Source organism: Danio rerio, chromosome 20 (assembly GCF_049306965.1).
Source record: "Danio rerio strain Tuebingen ecotype United States chromosome 20, GRCz12tu, whole genome shotgun sequence".
Lineage (NCBI taxonomy): Eukaryota > Metazoa > Chordata > Actinopteri > Cypriniformes > Danionidae > Danio > Danio rerio.
In genome coordinates, this window is record NC_133195.1 from 58,430,703 (window position 1) to 58,455,911 (window position 25,209).

The following is a 25,209-nucleotide window of genomic DNA, read 5'->3' on the forward strand; positions in this document are numbered from 1 at the left end:
AAATCACATCAGAACACAACAGAAGGCTTTGGAGGAGATTTCTGACTGTTGTAGCTGTGTAATAACTCTAATCATTCAGCGGAGTGATATGGAGCTGTAATGCACTCTAAACCTGCCAGAACTACTTTAACTGTGCCTTTTTTATGACATTACCCAAACACCTGAGAGTGACAAGCAGCCAATCAGAGTCCAGCGTTCAGCAGAGCTGTAGTGTGAAGAATAACACCTGTGTATTCAGAATGTGATGATCTGATGTGTTGCTCTCGTGTTTGTGTGTGTGTGTGTGTTTGTGTCCCCAGAGTGTATTGGTGGAGACTCCGCAGTGGAGCACACACATTGCTGATGACGGTGCATGTGCGAAGCTCTTCTGTCGGCTGGGCTGTGTGTGTGACAGTCTGAGCAGAGAGTCTGCAGGATCCACACACTGCAGGCGTGTTGAGTGCATGTTCAGCTGCACCTGCTTTAAACACAAGATCCTGCTGATCCGCTCCGCAGACCACAGCCAGAGCGTCAGGAGCCTCCAGACCCTGCGTAAGGCTCAACACACACTAATATAGGGCTACCAGAGCTCCAGCTGTCTAGAAAAACTGGCAAAAACATGGACATGAGGGCTGTTCTGCTAAACGTTTGTGTAATACATCATTCCTCAGTGTGTGTGGTACAATGACTTACCTAATTACCCTATCTTTACCCTCATTACCCTAGTGAAGCCTTTAAATGTGACTTTAAGCTGAACACTAGTGTCTTGAAGAATATCTAGTCTAATATTATGTGCTGTCATCATGGAGAAGAGGAAATAAATCAGTTATTAGACATCAGAAATCAGCATCATTGCATCTATTTTAACATCAGGGAATGTTTTTAGAATAGACTAGTTGAGTTTCCATCACTCCAGCATGACTGTGCACACACTACACTACACACACTTCTGTCCAAACATGATTGAGTGAATGTCCTGTGTGTTGTGTAACAGACCCAGACCCAGAGGGCAGGCCTGCACCCGCAGCCAGAGTCACCCGCCTGTGGGAGAGGAGTGCGGAGGAGAGCGATCCCGAGCCGATGTCCACCCCTAAACCAGCTGGAGCTCTGAGACCAGCACCACGCACACACACACATACTCATACATATACACTAACACCACGAGGCAGACCACCGGCTAACCGGCCCCCCAATGCACAGGTCAGCAATCACACCTGTCACACCATGTTAATCTGTTATGCCCCTTTCTACAAGCTGTATGAGTCTCTGCTGTGTCTCCCGTGTGTGTGTGTGTGTGTGAGAGTGTGAGAACAGCACGCAGATAATGTTCTCCAGCTCTCTGAAACTGACCCTTTCAGGCTTTTATACTAATTTGGTGACTGTCGCTTTAAATGCAAATTAGATTTCAAAAAAGGGCGGAGCTACAGATGTCAGTTTTAGTCATGTGTACTTCAGTGTGAGTGTGTGTGTCAGTCTATGTGGCTCTTGTCGCTGTTCTTCTAAAACTCCACATCTATAATCCTCTTTGTCTATGCTGACGTTATCTTCAGCAGCTCAAACACTCTAATGCCTCATTCACACGGGGCTTCAGTGTCAACGCTTGACTGAAGACTTGAATGAAGTTGGGGCTGAAGCGATTGTCATAGCAGCCTCAGCCAATGAACATCAGTGAGCAATAGGCCACTGTCTAGCTGGTGTATTTGCATACAGCGATCTGATTCTAACCTAACCGATCTGACCTAAAAAGAGCACCTACTTCTGCTACCCACAAATCAGGTAATCAGCTAGACCTTATTTACACACGACACTGCTTCACTGATCAAACAATAGTAACTCCACTACAAATATCTGATCATTTCCTTCTGTCTCTCAACATCCACATTACTCCTGAGCCGCCACACACTCCTACACTGGTTACCTTTCGCAGAAACCTACGATCTCTCTCACCCAATAGACTATCCACCATTGTTTCAGACTCTCTTCCTCCATCTCGCAAACTCACTGCACTTGATTCGAACAGTGCCACTAATACACTCTGCTCCACACTAGCATCATGTCTAGACCGATTATGTCCTCTTGCATCCAGGCCAGCCTGTGCCAGTCCTCCTGCACCCTGGCTCTCAGATGCTCTCCGTGAGCATCGCTCAAAACTTCGGGCTGCAGAGAGAATTTGGCGGAAAACTAAAAATCCTGCACATCTCTTAACATACCAAACTCTTCTGTCCTCTTTCTCAGCTGAGGTTACTTCTGCAAAGCAGACGTATTACCGTCTGAAAATCAACAATGCCACTAATCCTCGCTTACTTTTTAAAACATTTTCCTCCCTCCTCTATCCTCCTCCTCCACCCGCATCCTCCACACTTACTACTGATGACTTTGCTACATTCTTCTGCACCAAAACTGCAAAAATCAGTGCTCAATTTGCTGCACCTACAACAAACACGCAAGATACAACACCAACACCACACACACTCACCTCTTTTTCTCAGCTCTCTGAGTCTGAGGTGTCCAAACTTGTGCTATCTAGCCATGCAACCACCTGTCCACTCGATCCCATTCCCTCTCATCTCTTGCAAGCCATCTCTCCTGCAGTCATACCAACACTGACTCACATAATTAACACATCTCTTGACTCTGGTTTATTCCCCACTACATTTAAGCAGGCAAGGGTAACCCCACTGCTAAAGAAACCCAACCTGGACCATACGCTACTTGAAAACTACAGACCAGTATCCCTGCTTCCATTCATGGCCAAGATTCTGGAGAAAGTAGTGTTCAATCAAGTCCTGGACTTTCTTACTCAAAACAATCTCATGGACAACAAGCAATCCGGCTTTAAGAAAGGCCACTCAACTGAGACTGCCCTGCTCTCGGTCGTGGAGGATCTCAGACTGGCTAAAGCAGACTCTAAATCATCAGTCCTCATTTTGCTGGACTTGTCAGCTGCTTTTGACACTGTCAACCACCAGATCCTGCTATCTACGCTTGAGTCACTGGGCGTTGCGGGCACTGTTATACAATGGTTCAGATCTTACCTCTCTGACAGGTCATTCAGGGTGTCTTGGAGGGGAGAGGTGTCCAACCTACAGCATCTAAACACTGGGGTACCTCAAGGCTCTGTTCTTGGGCCACTTCTCTTCTCCATCTACACATCATCTCTAGGACCAGTCATCCAGAGACATGGATTCTCCTACCACTGCTATGCTGATGATACCCAGCTATACCTCTCTTTTCATCCTGATGATCCCTCGGTTCCAGCTCGTATCTCAGCCTGCCTGTTGGATATTTCACACTGGATGAAAGATCATCATCTTCAGCTGAACCTCGCAAAAACGGAAATGCTTGTAGTTTCTGCCAACCCGACTCTACACCATAACTTTTCAATACAGATGGATGGGGCAACCATTACTGCATCCAAAACGGTGAAAAGCCTTGGAGTAACGATTGATGACCAACTAAACTTCTCTGACCACATTTCTAGAACTGCTCGATCGTGCAGATTCGCACTCTACAACATCAGAAAGATCCGACCCTTCTTATCTGAACATGCAGCTCAACTCCTTGTTCAAGCTTTTGTTCTCTCCAAACTGGATTACTGCAACTCTCTACTAGCTGGGCTTCCAGCTAACTCTATCAAGCCTCTTCAACTGCTCCAGAATGCAGCAGCACGAGTTGTCTTCAATGAACCTAAACGAGCACATGTCACTCCGCTGCTAGTCCGTTTGCACTGGCTGCCAGTTGCTGCTCGCATCAAATTCAAAGCTCTGATGTTTGCCTACAAAGTGACTTCTGGCCTAGCACCTTCTTATCTGCACTCACTTCTGCAGATCTATGTGCCCTCCAGAAACTTGCGTTCTGTGAATGAACGTCGCCTCGTGGTTCCATCCCAAAGAGGGAAGAAATCACTTTCGCGAACGCTCACGCTCAATCTGCCCAGTTGGTGGAATGAACTCCCTAACTGCATCAGAACAGCAGAGTCACTCGCTACTTTCAAGAAACGACTAAAAACTCAACTATTTAGTCTCCACTTCACTTCCTAAGCTGCAATTGCCTATTTGAATATCACACTAACTGTACAAAAAAAAAAAAAAACTACTAACACTTCCCTTCTTAGACTTTACAGACCTGAAACTTGCCTTTAGTACTTATTCATTGTTGCTCTTAGTTGTGTAAATTGCTTCCTTGTCCTCTTTTGTAAGTCGCTTTGGATAAAAGCGTCTGCTAAATGACTAAATGTAAATGTAAATGATTCGCTGACGCTCACCTTGGCGCTTGAAAAATTGAGCTAGTCCCAACTTCTGCAGCGAGCAACTCCTCTGAAGCGGCGCCGACAGATCCACAATGCAGTTCAGCAACGCCTGACGTCACCCATTCAAAGTGAAAGGGAATCGTTGACGCTAACGCTGGGCGTCATGGCTAATGGACAGACGGCTGCTTCTCACTCAGGGATGCTGGAGATGCTAATGAGATGGACACTAGTGGGCGGGGATTTCCCCCTCATTAGAGGCTGCTGGAGATACTCACACTGCTGACAGACACACAAAACTGTGCTTAAACCCTACATCAAAGTCATTTCTGCATAATAGGTGCACTTTAATTATTGTTTTTTTTTTTTTTTGCAAATGTTTTCAAGATTCGGCCCCCAAACCACATATTTTTGCATCACTATCATTGTTTTTCAGTCGCATGACCCCCACCTACTGGACATTTAAAGTACTTCACTATATGTTTGGGTAACTTTCGTTTCTCTCAGCGTGCGGTCTAGAGGAACACACATGCAGATTATTTCTGGGGCTGATGTAACAGTTGAATATACAGTTGAAGTCGGAATTATTCGCCCTCCTGTTTATTTGTCTCCCTCATTGTTTAATGAGGTAAAGATTTTTTCAGCTCATTTCTAATCATAATAGTGTTAATAACTCATCTCTAATAACTGATTTATTTTCTCTTTGTCATGATGACAGTAAATAATATTAGACTAGATATTCTTCAAGACACTTCTATACAGCTTACAGTGACATTTAAAGGCTTCACTAGGGTAATTAGGGTAACTAGGCAGGTTAGGGTGATTAGGCAAGTTATTGTATAATGATGGTTTGTTCTGTAGACTATTGGAAAAATAAATAGCTTAAAGGGGCTAATAATATTGTCCTTAAAATAGTGTTAAAAAATTAAGAACTGCTTTTATTCTAGTCGAAATAAAACACATAAGACTTATACAAAAAAAACAAATATTATCAGACATACTGTGAACATTTCCTGAATCTGTTCAACATCATTTGGGAAATATTTAAGAAAGAAAAAAATTCTAAGGTGTTGAATAATTCTGACTGTATGTCTAAAAGTGCCCTATTTTCACTAAAGCTCTATTTTTGTAAATATTCAAGTGTTGTTTGATTGTAATCAGTTTTATACCACCTGTATTGTGTTGTACAGACACCTCTTCATGGCTTACATGTTATTCTGGTGGTGTATATATGATAGTTTTGCTAATCTTCAATTTAAATGGCCTCATTAAAAGATTTTCCTCATCCAAATTTAGACTCGTATAAAAATGGGCATTAGTAAAATTGTACTGCTGGCTGAGCTGAACAAGTTACAGTAAACGTGCATATGGACACACTTTCCCCCTTCTTTGTTGTAGTTTTACAAAAAAAAGAAAAAAAAACTGAGAACAAAAGCCAGTAAAGTCACTAAAGTTGCCCAATCTGCTTTCTGCTGTTCTGTTAAACTTTTGGTTAAGTTTGGTTCTGGGACAGAACAACAATAATTATTATTATGTCTATTATTAAATTGTAGTATTGTCATAGCAATGTGAATATACAGCAAGAAACAAAAAGAAAGAGCTTTAAAACTCTGGGGAAGAATGTCTGAGTGCATCAGTTACTTCAGGGGTCACCAACCTTTTGGAAACTGAGAGCTACTTCTTGGGTACCGATTAGTGTGAAGGGCTACCAGTTATTAAATAACACATTTTTCTTAATTTACTTTTAATTATATGTTGTTATTATTAATAATTAATAATATTCATCTATGTGAAGACATTGATCATGTTAATGATTTCTCACAGTAGTTGTCAACAATGATTTAACAAGTTAGATAAATATCAATATGCAACACTTCATTTGTCTGAAATAGTTTTTTAAAATATATAACTTGAAGTAATTTTCAATTTTACACCAATGCAAGTGTGATTTAAAAAGAATACCTATAAAAATATTAGATGCAGCTTACTCATATGTGGTGCTATGGTGAGCTATTTTTAGAACAGGCCCATGTTGGTGACCCCTGAATTACATCAAGTTTCCACTGTTTTCATGTGCTTGAATATTAAAGTGGTCCTCCTATGAACTGTCAGTCACTGAAATGACCCCCTGCCAATTTAAGTTTGAGACCCCTGATCTAAACCCGAGTATGTTTTATTAGACACACTCACACTGTACTCCATATAAAAAACAGAAACTCTTTTCTTTTGCACTGCAACTGATGACCAAGAGTAATAGTTACCCTCTTAATAACAGAGAGAACCAGCAGCATTCGTATATTACATGAGTATCTGCTGTCAGGACTTTACAATCTGTAATGTGATTATAATGGACGTCAATGGAGCAGAAACAGCAGCAGCGTCACCAAAGAGTCACTCTGAACACAGTGTGTTGATGAGCTTAAATGATTCAGTAATTGATTCAGTCAGAATCTCTAGCATGTTCATGTTTTAGGATATGTTTATTCATAATTGTGGGGCAATGAACCCTATTCTCAGCACAAATGCGTCCGCAAGTCTCCTGTTTCTGTAATGCAGTGTGTGTGTGTTTATGTGCTATCCTGTATTGTCCTGCAGGTTCCAATGGAGAAGGATCCGGTTTACCTGTATCTGGAGAGCATGATGACCTGTGCGCGAGTGCGCGAGTACAACAGTAACCCTCCGCCACAAGTGCACATACTGCCTGCGAAGAAGAGTTCAGATGAAGCGGTACTGCGTCCACAGTGTCTATCCTTCTGCCTTATATTCCCTGCTGCTGATGCTGACCGCCTGTGTTTGTGTCCGTTCATTACAGCTCAGTGACACGTCTCTGCTGAACCCCAGTAAAAGACCACACGCAGCTCAGAGCCCAGGTCAGTAGCAAGATGAGGTTTATTTACACGTTTCAGTGCAACCCCAGTATATTTTCCTCATCAGAGTAAAAGGATTTGGAGGAGTTATTCGCCCTGCAGTATATTGTTTCTCTTCATTTCTGTTTAGTGGAGAGCAGATTTCTCCAACACATTTCTACACATAATAGTGTTAATAACTCATCTCTAATAACTGATTTATTTTCTCTTCTCCATGATGACAGTAAATAATATTAGACTAGATATTCTTCAAGACACTTCTATACAGCTTAAAGTCACATTTAAGTGCTTCACTAGGGTAATTAGGCAAGTCATTGTATAACAGTGGTTTGTTGTGTAGCGGGGTGTCCTCAGGGTTTTAAACAATCTTAAAATGTCTTAAATTAAAAAATTTTAGGCCTTAAAAAGGTCTTAAATTCACTGAAATTTTATGTTGCATGTCTTAAACCATTTTAAACAGGTCTTCAAGAGTTCACACTTAGCTGATGATTGGTAATAAGCTAGTTTGGCATGCTGTCCCGGGAGAGAGCCCCGAGCTCATGAGAGCCTCGAGCCCGGGGCTCCCTCCCGTTGCAGGGCGAAAGGGGAGTTTGAGCTCGGGTAGATCTCGAGAACCCCCCAAAGTGCTTTATGCTCGGGACAGCAGCCGCGTATTGAAGAACCCCCCCAGAGCCGCTGATACCAATGCCATATCCGGCTGCTGGATATACAGTTAGGGAAGAGTAGGAGAAAGAGAGGGGCTCCTGCGGGAGCGTGGGTAAGCATAGACTCCGTGGGAGTCTGGGCAGGGAAGCTTGGGAGACTCTGCGGAGTCATAGCTGGGAGTGATGGCCTAAGCAGAAGGAAGATAGAGGGGTAGAGCTAGAGGGAGTAGTGGCGGTATTCGTCACTGGTAAGCATAGACTCCGTGGGAGTCTGGGCAGGGAAGCTTGGGAGACTCTGCGGAGTCATAGCTGGGAGTGATGGCCTAAGCAGAAGGAAGATAGAGGAGTAGAGCTAGGGGGAGTAGTGGCGGTATTCGTCACTGAAAAGAATAAGAAAAGGAGAGGGGGCGGAGAGACTTCAGTGCTTGGAGGAAGCGGAGCCCTCAACGCCGCAGGGTAGAGAAAAAGTGGGGCGGAGAAACTCGACGCTGGGACAGAAAGGAGGCGAAGAGACTTGAGCGCTCTGGGGGAGCGGAGCACTCAACACCGGAAGGAAGGGAAAAGGTGGAGAGACTCGGCGCTAGAAGGTAGCGGAGCACTCGATGCTGGAAGGAAAAAAGAAAAAATTCTAAGGGGCGGGGGTGGGTGGTGACAGACTCCGTGGGAGTCGAAGCTCGGGATCAGAGCTGCTGGGCCAAGTTCCTGCAGGAGTCGGGAAAGGGGATGGGCGGTGGGGACTCCTGCAGGGAGGTTTTGGGGCTCCTGCTCGGGGGGATTACCCCTGCGGGGGTCCGAGCAGGTGGGTAGGGCCTATGCGGAAGGAATATAGAGAAGCAAGATTTGCGCTAGAAGGAAGACGAGGGTAGCAAAGAGTTAAACGCTGAAAGGGAAAAGAGGGGGGCGGCGGAGGAACTCGGTGCTTGGCAGGCGCGGAACCTCCGCCACCGGGAGACATAAAAGTGGGGCGGAGAGACTCGCCGCTTAAGAAGCAGCGGAGCACTCGACGCTGGGACAGAAAAGGGGGGGGTGAAGAGACTCTAACGCTCGGAGGGAGCGGAGCACTCGACACTGGAAGGAAGGGTAGGGGCGGAGAGACTCAACGCTGGAAGAGAGCGGAGCACTCGACGCTGAAAGAAAGAAAGGTTAAGCTATTGGGCAGTGGTTGACTGCTGTGGGAGTCGAAGCTTAAGGTAGCTCCTGCTGGAGTCAGAGCTGCGGGAGCCGGGATCCTGTGAGAGGGGGGAAAGAGAGAGTGGTGGTGACTTTGCAGTGGGAGTAAAAGGTGAAGGGGTGGCTGGAGTGGGCATGGCTCCTGCCGGAGTCGGCACTTGGGGTGTCACTCCTGCAGGAGTTAGCGACACAGGGTAGTGCTAGCAGGGATGAAAGCTAAAAGAAAAGAAAAGGGGAGAGTAAGCAATGGTTGAGTAGTGGCTGGTGAGGGTCTTTGGACAGTGTGGATGTAGTAATGGCTGAGGCTGATGCCATGAGTCTGGATTGCTGGGAAAGCCCAGTGGGCTGCAGGGACAATGCTCAGATTCTAGATGAATGGCTGGAAAGGGGGTTTTTCGACGACCTTATCTTTTACCTCATGTTATGAGATGATTAGCGTCGTCTGCGTAAAGGCTTGTGGGGGTTGGAAGTTTAGTCATCCCAGGGCACCAGAGAGTAGGTATTAGTAGAACTGACTTGGATATTTGCAGTGTGGAGATTAGAAATGAATAGGGTAAACTTTAAAAATGTGTAATGGACTTTGGAAGCGTTCCATGCTGTGGAATATGGTCAGAGGGTATTTGGGGGTGATGGAGGTTTCCCAGAGGTAGTAGTTGGGTGGTTTGCGACCATGTCAGTCCTGAATAGGGAGGGGCAGGAGTAGGGTTGGACTCCGCTTCGGGGCCAGCTGCCAGAGTTTCTGTATATACATGAAGAGTTGGCAAGGTGTTTTGATTTCCGTCTTTAAGTCGCTCTCCCTCTGTATTGCCTCGCATGCAAGCTCCTAAGATGCATAGATCAGCCATGGATGCTGAGAATAACTTAATAAGGTCCTGAAGATTGATTGTTGAAGGGGGAGAGGGTGGTCCAGGGTTATTGGAGGCAGAGTCTGCAGGCAGTGCGGCTGGGGGCATGGCTTCTTTGAGAAAATCGAGCAGCAACCAATCGCTGTAACGATGGCTGTATGTTTAGTTAGTGGTTTCAGCCAACGGTAATATTCCAGTGGAGGTAAATGTGACTTATAGATTTCATGAAGTCCCTATTATGACATAGATTAAATAATATGTGTGATGAAAATAGCTGGAACCCAAGTTCTTGACAGACTTGATATTGGCTTGAGAGAGCCAGCGTGACTGCACTTGGGCTCTGAGGCAGTTGGCATGAATAGCATTGATGCTAAGGTGTTGCTAAGCGTTGCTAGGTGCTCGTTAGGGTGTTCTGAGTGATTCCTGGGCGGTTCCTGGGGTTCCCTGGATAGTTAACTGGCGAGCCTTGTTTACATGTTGGTCAAACCCTATGCTTAGCAAGTGTTTCTAGCATGTGATAGCGTTAAGCAGATCATCGCGTGGCAAGTCGCTGTTGCCAACTGTAGCATACAAGGAATCACGTTACTAGCATATGTCAGACGAGACAATGCTGTTCTGATGCTGAAGTAGAACAGTTCATAAGTTATTACTAGGTTAGTTTGTTGTTGCTATGGATCTAATTGACAGCTTAGCGTGGTGATACGCCGCAGCTTCTTGTGTGAATGCTGAAATCAAGCCGGATGTCTCTAAGACAGTAAAAACTGGACTTGGACTAGTGAAAAATAACTTGCCATGTCATAGAAAATGTAATGCTTAGATTATTTATTTGATGACCGAAGGTGTGGCCAGTGTTATATACAACAAAGACGACTTTCTGTCAATTAGCTAACAGCATGACAGAATGTAGGTTTCTCGTGCCATCATAATGATTAAGTATCAGTGATGAAAGTAGTGCTAATGACTAGGGCTAGACAGAATCTCCTGACTTTTTGGAAAAACTGCAGATTTATGTGGAATGATTTTATGAGTATCGGAACTAAACTTTGATAGATTAAATAACAGTGATATCTTTACTTTTTAGTCTTACGATGGAAATCCAGTTATATCCACTTATTTGGTAAACAAGCAAGCTCATATAATATATCTACTAGAAAGGCAGAAAATAAAACTTTACGAACTATAGATTATGTAAACATTTTAAATTATTCAATAATATTACTGAAGTTAATTTACCAACTAGATGAATATGTACATTACACACATTCAAAAGTAAATAAACAGAAACAGTGATGGCTAAGAATTTCGTGCGTGCAGATTCTGTGTGGGCAAAATTATGACTAATCGAATAGCAAGTAGCTATCGGGATATTTAAATGCTGTAAAATATATGACAGCATATAATATCTAATGCTAATTTGCATTAGTTAAGAGTATACGTGCAAATGGGGCTTGCCATATGGAATGGATTTGGATTAATGTAAACATGGCTTGCCATATGGTTATTGTTTAGTTTAATTAGACTGATGCATAGTGTTTACTTAAAACATCAGTCAGTGAGCTGGTTTGTAAAGAATTCAGATCTAATATGATGGTTTCTAATGGAAGGAGTTCGCCGGAAGTACTGTGGATGTCTAGATTAAAATCGGAGTGCGTGGAACGAGGCTTTGGCATGAAGTACTGAGTAAATGTTTTAAGTCTGCCTAATCATAATAACGGCTTACGTTTGTCCGTATATGACTGCTTGACACTATAGCAAGTGCTGTCAGCTATGGGAATGGTCTACGTGCAGCGTATTGATCGTCGTTTGAATGTTTGGTCTGCTTGTAACGCCACGGTTGAACATGACTAAATAAAGCGAAAGCAGTGCGCGTGTGCTTGGTATTAATGTGCGGGATCTTTACCTGGCAAGGCCGGTAGTGCGACAAAACAGGCTGAATAGCCCGAAGTTTTACGTGCCGCAAGCGGAGCATTATCGACCGCTGTAACAGGATGCACGGTGGAATACAGCCAATACTGGGCGCTGGAGGCTTGCACGTTCCGATGGGGGCTAGTCCCAGGCTTTGGGAGAGCGGCGGAATTGCGTGGAGGCCAGCGGCCCTGTGTTTGAAGCCGCGGACTTGTTGGTCTGTTCTGCTGAGTGGTAGTGCGCTGGATGTCGGGTAGAAGAAGCGATAGGAGCTGTGCAGTTTAAGGATGTTCTCCTCGGAGATTTCTGCTTGAAAGTTACAGCGATTGGCTATTCTTCAAGACGAAGATGACTAAAGGTAAGGTGTTTGGTTATTTATACTTGGTTAGGAGTAGTCTGATTGGTGATTCGTACATTAGCTTGACTCGGGGCCAGCCGTGTCAATCATAAGCACGTGATCCTCTCGAAATTAGTTTATGAATAAACTTCACTTAATTTTCTCTGTCCAGGTAAAGCTACCCAATCAGGCCATCATCCATACAATCAGCAACAATCCATCTTAGTAAAATCAAGGAAAGAAATCCTAAAACAATCACACCTTTCCTCATGATAATAACAGAGCAGTTTATCTCGTTACGTTATCGTTTAATTATACAAAAACTGTTTACAGAAGTAAAGGGGTGCACACATAATATTTATAAATAGGCTTGACACTTAAGGTTTTATAACAGAAATGCATTAGGTTGAATTGAAGGTATACTCAATCAATCTGGACCAAAATCCAACAAATATATACAGTTGAAGTCAGAATTATTAGCCCCCTTTTGATTTTTATTTTCCTTTTTAAATATTTCCCAAATGATTTTTAACAGAGCAATGAAATGTTCACAGTACGTCTGATAATATTTTTTGTTTTGGCGAAAGTCTTATTTGTTTTATTTCGGCTGGAATAAAAGCAGTTATTAATTTTTTTTAAAACCATTTTTGGGACAAAATTATTAGCCCCTTTAAGCTAATTTTTTTTCCGATAGTCTACAGAACAAACCATCATTATACAATAACTTGCCTAATTCCCCTAACCTGCCTAGTTCACCCTAATTACCCTAGTGAAGCCTTTTAATGTCACTTTAAGCTGTATAGAAGTGTCTTGATAAATATTCAGTAAAATATTATGTACTGTCATCATGGAAAAGATAAAATAAATCAGTTATTAGAGATGAGTTATTAACACTATTATGATTAGAAATGTGCTGAAACAATCTTCCCAGAACAGAAATCAGGAAAAAAAATAAACAGGGGGGCTAATAATTCAGGCGGGTTATTAATTCTGACTTCAACTGTTTATAAATTAGGGCTGTCAAAATTAGCGCGTTAGCATGCAATTAATTTGCCATATTTAACGTTAACAAAAATGAACGCAGTTGCTGTTTATTTATTTCGTGTTGTGGCCGACGCGTGTTTAACATGCATAGAAATATGGATAAGACCAGGGACGCGCTTTTAGAAGCAAAGTTTAAGTACAAAGCAATTAATGAGGCATCACTAGGCTATCCAGCGTTTCCTCCAGAGTTTCATGCAGTTTCCGGTTCATTTTCATTTTTAATCTTTCAGCAGTTCACTCTCATCCAGCAGAATATTGATCATGCCCCGTGATGATTATTGGATGACAATATGAAGTAAGGACTGCCTGAAGAGTGCTGTTTTAATGGAATCTGACTCGGGTGTTCCTTTAAGATAATCAGAAATGGCTGCTTCCATGATCGACTCTTAATCTGAGTATTGTCTTAATCACAAAATCATGTAAATGTACTCCGTGAAAGTGCCAGATGATGTCGCAAGCGGTCAAAGTGCATTTCTCTGCCTTTAAGTTTATTCCATGAGCCCTCAAATGGTCAAGTTTGAGATGTTTCCCCTCTTACACACAACTTTTGTAAAGCGTCTGCTTCACGTTGTTGTGTCAGAATCCTTGCTTGTGAAATACAGCCATACTTCAGAACACTTAGTTTAAGCAAATTTGATTCACGTGATCGTGCTTGTTGATGAATCGCTGAAAAGTTTGAGTCGCCGTTGTGTGTGCAGCCGTGTGCGCTGTACTGCTCGTTTGTCTGTGTGTGTGTGTGTGTGTGTGTGTGTGTGTGTGTTTGTGCGTTTCCTAGCAACAAGAGCAAACACCTGACACAGCTGCAGCTGTTTAGAATGAAATGTTTAGAGATTAAGTGACCACAGTCCCTGTAAGAAGTCTATAGTATTTGGTGGGTGCCCTTGATGCTTCTTACGTCCTTGTCACCGCACCAGTAACACCAAAATTAGGCACTGAAATGCATATGCTGATTCAGTGATCCTGCTTGTTACAAACCGTTCCCACTCTCAGCTCACATGATTCAAAAGAAAAGGTCCACATTGTCCCCCGATAATGTCAACAGACCGGACTGCCTGAGCAACTGGCTGAATGTAAAGGAGGACTGAGCAAAATAGTTTCTACTTTATAATTAATGTTCTCAACTCACAATACAACTTCACAATGAGCACAATTGTTTGTATTCAATACTTTATTATTATTATTTTCCATATCTGCAATGGCTGTATTTTGGATTTTTTATTTGTAGTCCACTTAGAATCCAACATGGAAATCATTTTTATTTGTTATTGGCATTGATTGTTTTAAAATTCAAATGGCACTAACATGCCTGTGTTTTAATTTCTTTAATAAATATGTTTTTGTCTTGATTAATCATGATTAATAATAAAGTGTGTTTAATTAGTTTTTTATAATGTGACAGCCCTAACTGTATATATATATATTTAAATGTAATTCACTCTATAATAAATATACTTTTCACGATGTTAACCTTGTCATTTAAAAAAAAAAAAAAAAAAAAATATATATATATATATATATATATATATATATATATATATATAAATTTGACTTGATGAAACGTGCTAAAACCCTGTGTAGACAATCCAACACTAATATTGCTGAAGGGGGTTAATAATATTAACTCTAAAACGGGTTTAACAAAATTAAAAACTGCTTTTATTCTAGCCAAAATAAAACACATCAGACTTTCTCCAGAAGAACAAATATTAGAGGAAATACTGTGAGAAATTCCTGAATCTGCTAAACATCATCTGGGGAATATTTAAAGAAGAATAAAAATTCACAGAAGGGCGAATCAGTCTGACTTTAACTGTGTGTCGCTGAAAAACGAAATATTGCAGCGTCACTTCTTTCCAATATCCTGCATGTGTGTGTGTGTGTGTGTGTGTGTGTGTGTGTGTGTAGATAAACCGGAACCCACGAAGGTGCTAGAGATCATCTCGGGCTGTAACTGGGAGTCTCAGCGCTCGCGGGTGCTGAAGGAGCTGTTCCAGCGCGTACAAACAAACACACTGCCTTCTGTGCTCTCGCTGGACGATTACACTGTAAAGCTGCTGTCTGAGCACCTAAAGAAGGACGGCCCGCGCTCCATGATCACATACAAGGTGTGTGTGTCTCTGAGTGACAAGGAGAAGAGCGCGCAGAAGGAGTGTGTGCAAAAGGAGTGTGTGGAGAAGGAGCGTGTGCAGAAGGAGCGTGGGAAGGAGCCTGCGCTGAAGCCTGTGCCTCTGCTGTGTGGAGTGATGACTGCAGGACATCTGAAGGCGCAGCGGAGGGCGCCAGACCTGCACTGCCCAATACAGGTCAGTCACATTATATCTTAATCCATATATACATTAACTGTAATTAACTATAACTCAGTCTAAAGTAGGCATGGCCCGGGAGGAGATTCTGATGGTGTGATAACCTTTGAATACAAATATCACAGTTTCACTGCATCACTGTGAATCAGCTCTATAATCGTACTGAGATATTTATTTATTTTATGAGATATATATTGTTTTTTTGTGTGTGTGTCATTATATCTTATCTGTATTACTATAAATTTTTCAATGGTTTTATTATATTTCATATTTGAAGTGCTTTGGCAATACTGCACTTAATGTCATGCCAATAAAGCAACTTGAACTTGAACTTGAACTACTCTTACGGTGCAGTACTGCACTCCTTTTCAGACGTTTAAATCAAGAGTTTATTACTCCAAACCAAACGTTTCCCACAAAAACACCAGTGTTAGTGTGTGAAATATAATGTCTCTGAATGTTTGTTTGAAGGCATAGCCAATTAAACACTTATGTTGGGCACATTGACATGTTTTTTGTGCACGTTTGTCTGTTCAGAAACATCATATTTACGCTCACTGGCCACTTTATTAGGTACACCTCACTAGTACCGGATCAGACCCATTTTGCCTTCAGAACTGCCTTAATCCTTCTTGCCACAGATTTATCAAGCTACTGGAAATATTCCTCAGAGATTTTGCTCCATATTGTCATGATAGCATCACACAGTTGCTGCAGATTTGTCGGCTGCACATCCATGATGTCAATCTCCTGTTCCACCACATCCCAAAGCTGCTCTATTGGATTGAGCTCTGGTGACTGTGGAGGCCATTTGAGTACAGTGAACTCATCGTCATGTTCAAGAAAGCAGTCTGAGATGATTGAGCTTTATGACATGCTGCGTTATCCTGCTGGAAGTAGCCATCAGAAGATGGAGACACTGTGCTCATAAAGGGATGGACATGGTCAGCAGCAATACTCAGGTAGGCTGTGGCGTTGATGCTCAATTGGTACTAATGGACCCAAAGAAAATCTCCCCCACACCATTACACCACCACCACCAGCCTGAACCGCTGATACAAGGCAGGATGATCCATGCTTTCATGTTGTTGAGCCGAGCATCCGAATGTGTCAGCAGAAATGGAGACTCATCAGAGCAGCAACGTTTCTCCAATCTTCTATTGTCCAGTTTTGGTGAGTCTGTGTGAATTGTAGCCTCAGTTTCCTGTTCTTAGCTGACAGGAGCGGCACCCGGTGTGCTCTTCTGCTGCTGTAGCCCATCCGCCTCAAGGTTGGACGTGTTGTGTGTTCAGAGATGCTCTTCTGCAGAGCTCGGTTGATACGAGTGCTTATTTGAGTTACTGTTGCCTTTCTATCAGCTGGAACCAGTCTGGCCATTCTCCTCTGACCTCTGGCCTCATCAACAAGGCATTTGCGCCCACAGAACTGCCGCTCACTGGATATTTCCTCTTTGTCGGAGCATTCTCTGTAAAGCCTAGAGATGGTTGTGCATGAAAATCCCAGTAGATCAGCAGTTTCTGAAATACTCAGAGCAGCCCGTCTGGCAGCAACAACCATGCCACGATCAAAGTCTCTTAAATCCCCTTTCTTCCCCATTCTGATGCTCGTTCTGAACTTCAGCAGATCATTATGTCTGCATGCCTAAATGCATTGAGCTGCTGCCATGTGATTGGCTGATTAAAAAGTGTGTACACAAGAAGTTGAACAGGCGTACCTAATAAAGTGGCCGGTAAGTGATCCGAACAGATCTGTTGGGCAGCAGTGTCTGCTAGTGTGTGAATAGTGCTGTTTTCAGGCTGTTTACTGTTTATTGATGAGTTTGTGATGCTGGATTGGTGTTTTCAGGTCAATGGCAGGACATACGCTCAAGCTAAACTGACCCTGGGCCGGATGGGATCTCTGCATCCCGCTAACCGTCTGGCTGCGTACGTCACTGGAAGGATAAAATCATTTGTACCCAGCAGAACCAGAACCACTGCAGCGTCCAGACGCTCCAAATACACAGGTGAGCTACAGCTCAGATGACAGGAATATGTAAATGAATATGAGCTGTTCTCTAAATTCTGTTTTCTCTTCAGCAACTCGAGCAAACCATAGTACAGACGTTTTTAAAAAGCCAGCGACCCAACGTCTGAGTATACCCAGGCCTCCTGGTGGCATCCGCTTTCCTAAGGTGAGGCGTATCCTAAATGCGTTGGCCCCACCCCTCTCCGCTGCTGATAGGGTGGTGCCGGCGTCTGCTCTCCCGCCGGGGCAGCAGGTAGTTCTGCAGCCGGTGGCAGGCATGAGCGGAGTCAACATGTGCCAGTTTAATGGTCAGATGATCCAGCTGGTGCCCGTCTCTGCAGCCGCGCCCATGCAGATCCAGACCAGCACTACACACAGCTCAGGTTAGTACTTTAATAACTATATATGTGTGTGTGTGTGTGTGTGTGTGTGTGTGTGTGTGTGCGCTGACCAATGACATTTTTAAACCTGTTTTATTTTTACCTGGAAAATCATGTGGCAAATGAATAAAGGAAACCCATGTGGCATTTGACTAATGCCTTTTAAAAGTAAAATCATTATTTGTTAATATACTTTTTTTAAAGGGCCATGACCCCCTGTCTCAGCAGGCTGTGTTCACACTTCTTGTGTGAATAAAGTCAGGACAGTGGGTGAGTCCAGCTCTGTTTAGGCAGGAGTGTTGAGTACAGAAAGAGGGGAAGAGTTTGCATGAAAAGGGGAGTTTCAGTACATGCACAACAGCCAGCAACTCAGACGCAGGGGAGATAGACGTGACTACTTTAACATGGACATCAGTAATGGAATTATTTGCTGAATTCATTAATTCATTTTCTTTTGTCAGCTTAGTCCCTTTATTAACCCGGGGTCACCACAGCGGAATGAACCGCCAACTTATCCTGCACATTTTTTATGCAGCGGATGCCCTTCCAGCCGCAACCCATCTCTGGGAAACATCCATACACACACACACACACACACACACACACACACTACGGACAATTTAGCCTACCCTATTCCCCTGTAGCGCATGTGTTTGGACTAGGGATGTAACGGTATCAGAATTTCACGGTACGGTAATACCTCGGTATGAATGTCACGGTACGGTATTTATTGAATCATTTACAGGAAAAAACTAAACTTATGAAAATACTCCAAAAAAGTGCCAAAAGTGTCAATGACATACAAATTAGCCATCTATCTGTAAGCTTTGAAACAGGAACTTCAATTTTAATAAAAAAAAATTATTAAACCATGTAAAAAAATAAAGTTTCAATTTAGTATTGTTGAAAACTCATCACATTCAACATTTAATCACTCTCAGCCCATCTACCCAGATGAGAGCTCTGCTAGTCGGACTTCTCATCAAGCATCTCCCGCTGGATCTAATCTCACTATATTTATTAAACGGGATATTTCATTTATCTTGTTGTCTTTATCTAACGACATATTCCCTGACTTTGGTCACTGGAATCTATTACTTGTTCTCAGGTAACGTGTTTTGGCTGAGCGCAAAGATAAGTTAATGATTAATGTAACCACGTACATTCTGTATATTGACTGATCGCCTTTATTTCCTATAATGTATAAACTTATTGTATGTTATACTTTTAAAATGGCCATTATCGATTCTTAAAACTGATACTCAGCAAAAGAGAGGCTGTGTTTCGTATTTTCACTGAAATTGAAAGGAGGCAGTTGTTATCGGCTCCGTTTTGTTATAAATATCCACACAGTGATAACGCTCATGCAGCACGACGCCTCAACATTTCTGCTGTGTAAGTTGCTAATATTAAAAAGAAAATAGGCAGTTCCTTAAATCATGTTTACATTTTATTGTTGAGAAAGTGAAACAACGAAGCCAGGGTGATGTGAATGAAGTTATAAAGTACACTGTTCCCTTTGAAGATTTACCCGAGTCCTCGGTATAATCTGCTTTTCCATATCAAACTGAGAAGAAGAGACTGCAGCCTTGATCAAACTTGCGAAGTCTGAACTTACACGGAGATAATGCAGGACTGAACTGTGCGTGTAAAGCAGGTCGCACACCAGAAGCGACGCTCGGCGGCGCGCCGCGCAGCGCCACGTATTTTAGAATTCTAATTATAGGTTTCTATCAGGATACACACACCGGCGCCGCAAGTCGGCGGCTGTCGGCGGCGCCCGGCGACGGCTCAGGACGCAGTTCATTTTTCAGCCGCGCCACAGAGCGCCATCTGATTAGTTTCATGTTAAATATCATTCGAATGTGCGCGTCTGGTGTGCGATACTTTAATCTGTCATGTACGCGCCGTGTCGCGGCGCCGAGCGGCGCTTCTGGTGTGCGACCTGCTTTAGAGTTTTCCAGCTCTTTTCATCCCCGCTTCTAGCAGCACACTCCATTTCCGCATTACTGGATCTGTAGCAACAACAGACTGCAAGGGATGATGGACAAGCATGGGCTGATGGCAATTGTAGTTTTCGTTACCTCCCGTTCGCTTCATTCGCCTGAGCAAATTTTCTCAGAAGACCTATAGTTTTACAGAGTCATGCGACTTCGGTAATATCGAAAAAAATTAATATTGCGGTATGACGGTATTTACAATACCGTTACATCCCTAGTTTGGACTGTGGGGGAAACCGGAGCACCCGGACGAAACCCATGCCAACATGGGGAGAACATGCAAACTCCACACAGAAACACCAACTGAGCCAACTGAAGCTCGAACCTGCGACAGCACTACCTACTGCACCACTGCGTCGCCTATTTGCTAAATTATTAATAATGATTAGCGGACTAATTGTGGTTTGGCACTTTCACTTTCATTCAGGAGTATTTCCTGCATGCCCCCCTGACAAACCTGATACTGTACGCAGGAACTGTGCAGTGTATTTTTAATGGAGTGTTTGATACTGCATGGCAAAGGGAGAAAAATAAACCTCCGCATTTCTCTGTAACTCAGATGCACTTGGTAGGTAGCGTCAGAAAGCCCCGCGTGTATAGACTATCCTTTCACAACATGCGGCGAAAGTCCTACATGACGGTAATAGTTTGATTGCGGTGTTTACATGTTTACACTCTGAGAGCAGCATTTACAACGGATCTTTCAGTCCATAATATTGTAGTGATATTAACCTACTGTACATTGAGTAACTCAATCATTTAGACTAAGGTCCATCTTTAAACTAGGCTTGGGCGGTAACATGGTAATATGGTATACCGCAGGATCTAAAAATAGCAATGGTATTAGTTTTAATGTCATTATACCGTCATAAAAAACAATGCACTTATATAGGAGACAAGTATTAAATATTAAATATAATTTAATCTTAAAAATGTGTTTGTGTGATTGTCATCACGGGACAGTGTGGAGGAGAGAAAGAGGTGAGGAAAGATGGCAAGTCGTGCACCAAGTGACCAGGGGCCTCATGTACGAAGACTTGCGTGGAAATCTTACTAAAACATTGCGTACACACAAAGCTGTAAATGTGCGTACGCAGAAAAAAATTCAGATGTATGAAACACTGCGTACGCCGAATCTCACGCATATTCTTTTGTACATCTGAATGAACGTGAAACTGAGCACAACATGCACGAGCACAAAACCCCTCCCTGCCTCCTCCCCCGTATGAATATGCTAATGACTCTACTTTGGCAAAACCCAATGAAAAAGCAACGGCAAAAGCAAGCAAGAAGAGAAACTTTGAACAGAATGTGAATTGGAGGTGCTGCTTTCAGAGGTAGACCGGAGAAAAGCGGTGTTATTTGCAAGTTTGTTCTCCGGAATTAACAACAAAAGAAAAAAATAGAGTGGGAGAGTTTAGCTGATGCGGTTAACACAGTTGGGTCTGAACATCGCACTGAGTGCATTAAACAAGAAATGGTGTGATTTATAGCTGTAAAATGTTGCAGTTTCTCGTACAGTCTCAGTGGCGCAGCTCATAAGACGCAGGTCAACATGTTTTGACACGTTCGAGCATGAACTCGGTTCAAATCCAGCGTCTGATGAACTCTTTCTTCTTTTTTCCCGCTACATATCAGATTTTGCCAACTATTTATCACGAGAAAGACAAGTAGGAATCATTAAGTTTGTGCATCATATTTTATTTGCATGTTTATTGAATGGAAATGTTTCTGATTCACGCATGCAAATTCATCTTCAGATAGTGTCTTTATAGCAATGTGTGTGCGGTAGATCGCTCAGATTACATTGAGAAAACAGGCGACCGCTGCAGATTGTGCTTTAATGTTTAGCTGGTCAACTGTATGGTATGGAAACCTTATATACCTGCTAGATGAACCCGTCTCATACAGCTGCCATTGCAAGGCTCAGACACTTTGTAGAGAGGAATTTAACACAACTGCCTCTAGGAGTCGCCAATGGAAATAAAACAGACACGCACAAAAAATGTGCGTACGCCAGCCAGAAAGCTGCCGTGGAGCTGCGCACATTCCCACGCTCAGTTCATTGTTAGTAAATCCAAACGTGAGCGATTCTGAGCGTGAAACCTGGCGTACGCAAAGTTTTTGTGCGTACGCAGCGTTGATACATGAGGCCCCTGGTCTTGAAAAAGAACACAACCTCAGCAGTTTGGGAATATTTCGGGTTTTGATCAAACGAATAAGGAGAGGTAGTAAATATGAAGGAGACAATCTGCAAATTGTGCAACAAACAGGTGACCGCAAACCTAAGGTCGCATATACGGTATTCAGTTTCTCAATGGATTAGTCACAAGCCAACAGTTTGATGACACTGTCTGAGCCTTACATCATCTTTTTTTAATATGCATGGTAAAACCGTATACCAAGGTAAAATAGAGAGGAGGTTTGACAAAATCAAAATTTGGATACCGCCCAAGCCTAGTGTAAACACTGAAAGAGTACTGCTGACGAGACGAACTAACTTTGCCTCTGAATAAACATAAACACAGAGCACTGATCACACACTGACCACATCTGTAGAGACAGGACAATCCACACCAGCTGGAGCTGCGTCTTTATTAAGAGGAGATGAGCAGCAAATCCAGATTTCACCATTTCCAGATGAGAAAAGCTCTCGGGTAAACAATGTTCCTTACAGCCGTATTCCTTTCGCATGTTAGCAGATCACTGTAATCCACACGTGAGTCCAGCTGCGCTCTCATAGCGGGAGAATGAAAACAAAACCTTCTGCAGCACATTATAAACACAACACTGACGACCCGTATCTCCAGACAATTCTTCTTCCACTTGTTGTGATTACTGTTGGCAACATGGCGTGGCGTCTCTCTGAACACTGTAACAGGTGAAAACAGTCTTCACCAGCTCTATCATGCATATTAAGGAAGCTGCACCTCATTCACAATAGAGCGCGCTGATTGGTTCAGACCAAGTCTTTCTCATGAACTAACGCTGAATGCTCAAAGACGTCACGTTGTACCAGCCGCTACAGACATCGAGCGTCCACGCTTGAATTTACTCAAGGATCTCATGGCCGTGACGCAGCTTCAACATTTATTTTCAGACCGGAAGAACAGCAAAATCAACCAATTTTCCCTTGTTAGCTTAATATCTGTGTGCTAACAGTGTTTATAGCAGCGCGGGACACGTATATGACTGTCAACATCTCAACAAACGTGTTCTGGTGTTTCATGACCTTTTTAAAACTTAAATAAATTGAATGAATTAAATAAGTAGTTATAAAATTGTCTGTTTATACATTTAAAAACATTAAATACATTGTTTTATTGCTTTATTGAATTTACACATTTAAACAGTTTGAAGAGACTCATTTAAATATGTCTGTTTATTTGTTCATCTAAATTATGATATAATTATATACATTTTTATGCTTTAATAATTAAATTGATAATTCCTTTCTTTTATTTCTAACCGGCATGCCTGATCCTCCAAATATCAGTATTATAATAAGAGGTTTCTTATTTATCATTTTACACTGTAAACAGAATCAAAACATGATACAGAACCAACTAGTCCCACCCCTGAAAGAGGATATTCTGAAGAAACTTGGAAACCTGTAACCACTGACTTCTACTTCTCTACTATGGATGTCAATGGTTACATGTTTCCAGCAAACCAAACGATCGCGATACAGACCAAACTGACAATTCTGCCCCCCCCTAATATTCATATATTTAATTTTCACCCATTTCTCCACAGGAGGTGCTTCACAGGAGCCACAGTCTAGCCTACAGCTTCCTGCAAACACCGCTCTGCCGTTCATCATTCCCAGAATACATTCTGTTCCCGGACGAAACGGCTTCACCTTCGCCAGCGCTGCGGCTCCCGGAGTCCAGAATAACTTACTTAACAAAACCGGTACGTTCTCCTTCCGCATCTGCCCGCCCTCAGCCGAGAGCCAGAGTCCCGCACCGACAGGAGCACCTCAGGGCTCGGTCACCGCCTCCACACTCATTCTCCCTGGAGGATACAAACTCATAAAGCTGATCAACCCAGCAGAGAAACCAGATCAGAACAACCCAGCAGAGGAACCAGATCAGACCATCCCAGCAGAGGAACCAGATCAGAACAAGCCAACAGAGAAACCAGATCAGAACAACCCAACAAAGTACCCAGATCAGAACAACCCAACAGAGAAACCAGCTCAGAACAACCCAGCAGAGAAACCAGATCAGAACAACCCAACAGATAAACCAGATCAGAACAAACCAACAGAGAAACCAGCTCAGAACAACCCAGCAGAGAAACCAGATCAGAACAACCCAACAGAGTACCCAGATCAGAACAACCCAACAGAGGAACCAGCTCAGAACAACCCAGCAGAGAAACCAGATCAGAACAACCCAACAGAGAAACCAGATCAGGGCAACCCAACAGAGGAACCAGATCAGGACAACCCAACAGAGGAACCAGATCAGACCATCCCAGCAGAGGAACCAGCTCAGAACAACCCAACAGAGAAACCAGATCAGGACAACCCAGGAAAGAAACCAGATCAGGACAACCCAACAGAGGAACCAGATCAGAACAACCCAACAGAGGAACCAGATCATAACAACCCAGCAGAGAAACCAGACCAGGACAACCCAACAGAGAAACCAGATCATAACAACCCAGCAGAGAAACCAGACCAGGACAACCCAACAGAGAAACCAGATCATAACAACACAGCAGAGAAACCAGATCAGGACAACCCAACAGAGGAACCAGATCAGTACAACCCAACAGAGAAACTAGAACAGAACAACCCAGCAGAGAAACCAGATCAGGACAACCCAGCAATGGAACCATATAAAAACAACCCAGCAGAGAAACTAGAACAGAATAACCCAGCAGAGAAACCAGATCAGGACAACCCAGCAGAGAAACCAGATCAGAACAACCCAGCAGAGAAACCAGATCAGAACAACCCAGCAGAGAAACCAGATCAGGACAACCCAGCAGAGCGTATGGAGAACTCCCAGTCCAGTGTGTGTGTTAAAGTAGAGCCGGCTGAAGCGGAGGAGGACATCACAACACAGTCTGCTCATAAACCCCCTGCGCTCATCAAGACGGAGCCGGAGCACATTCAGATCCCGCAGCTGACGAATGACGGAGGAACGGCCAAATTCACCATCAAAATAGAGGATGCAGAAGCAGACGAGAGCGTTCCTCAGCAGCAGAGCCGGAGAAAAGAGGAGCCGTTCCAATTCGGAGGATTCTCCTTTGAGGGACTGACCAACTCCGCCTTCTCCAGACTCAGCTTCGCCGTGCCTTCACCTCCGGCTGAGCCTGGGGAGCCGGATGGATCCGTGCAGAAGAGTCTGGACTGGCTGTGGAGAGGACGAGCTGATGTAGACACACACGCTGAGCTTTCTGAGAAACCACAGCAGAACGGGACACTGATGTACAGCAGCGATGGATGCACCACTGAGGACAGCGTAAG

The 25,209-nt window shown here is 43.3% G+C and overlaps 1 protein-coding gene across 7 annotated transcripts in view; it reads left to right on the forward strand.

The window, feature by feature from the left end:
• mgab (MAX dimerization protein MGA b) overlaps positions 1-25,209 on the forward strand; it is a 60,745-nt gene that overhangs the window by 18,813 nt on the left and 16,723 nt on the right. For all 7 annotated transcript variants that reach the window (XM_073933847.1, XM_073933848.1, XM_073933842.1 and 4 more), the window contains exons 9-16: positions 300-531; positions 974-1,179; positions 6,821-6,952; positions 7,038-7,095; positions 14,943-15,340; positions 17,186-17,345; positions 17,419-17,730; positions 23,484-25,204. In XM_073933847.1, the coding sequence (XP_073789948.1) occupies positions 300-531; positions 974-1,179; positions 6,821-6,952; positions 7,038-7,095; positions 14,943-15,340; positions 17,186-17,345; positions 17,419-17,730; positions 23,484-25,204 (3,219 nt within the window). The remainder of the gene's footprint in view (positions 1-299; positions 532-973; positions 1,180-6,820; positions 6,953-7,037; positions 7,096-14,942; positions 15,341-17,185; positions 17,346-17,418; positions 17,731-23,483; positions 25,205-25,209) is intronic.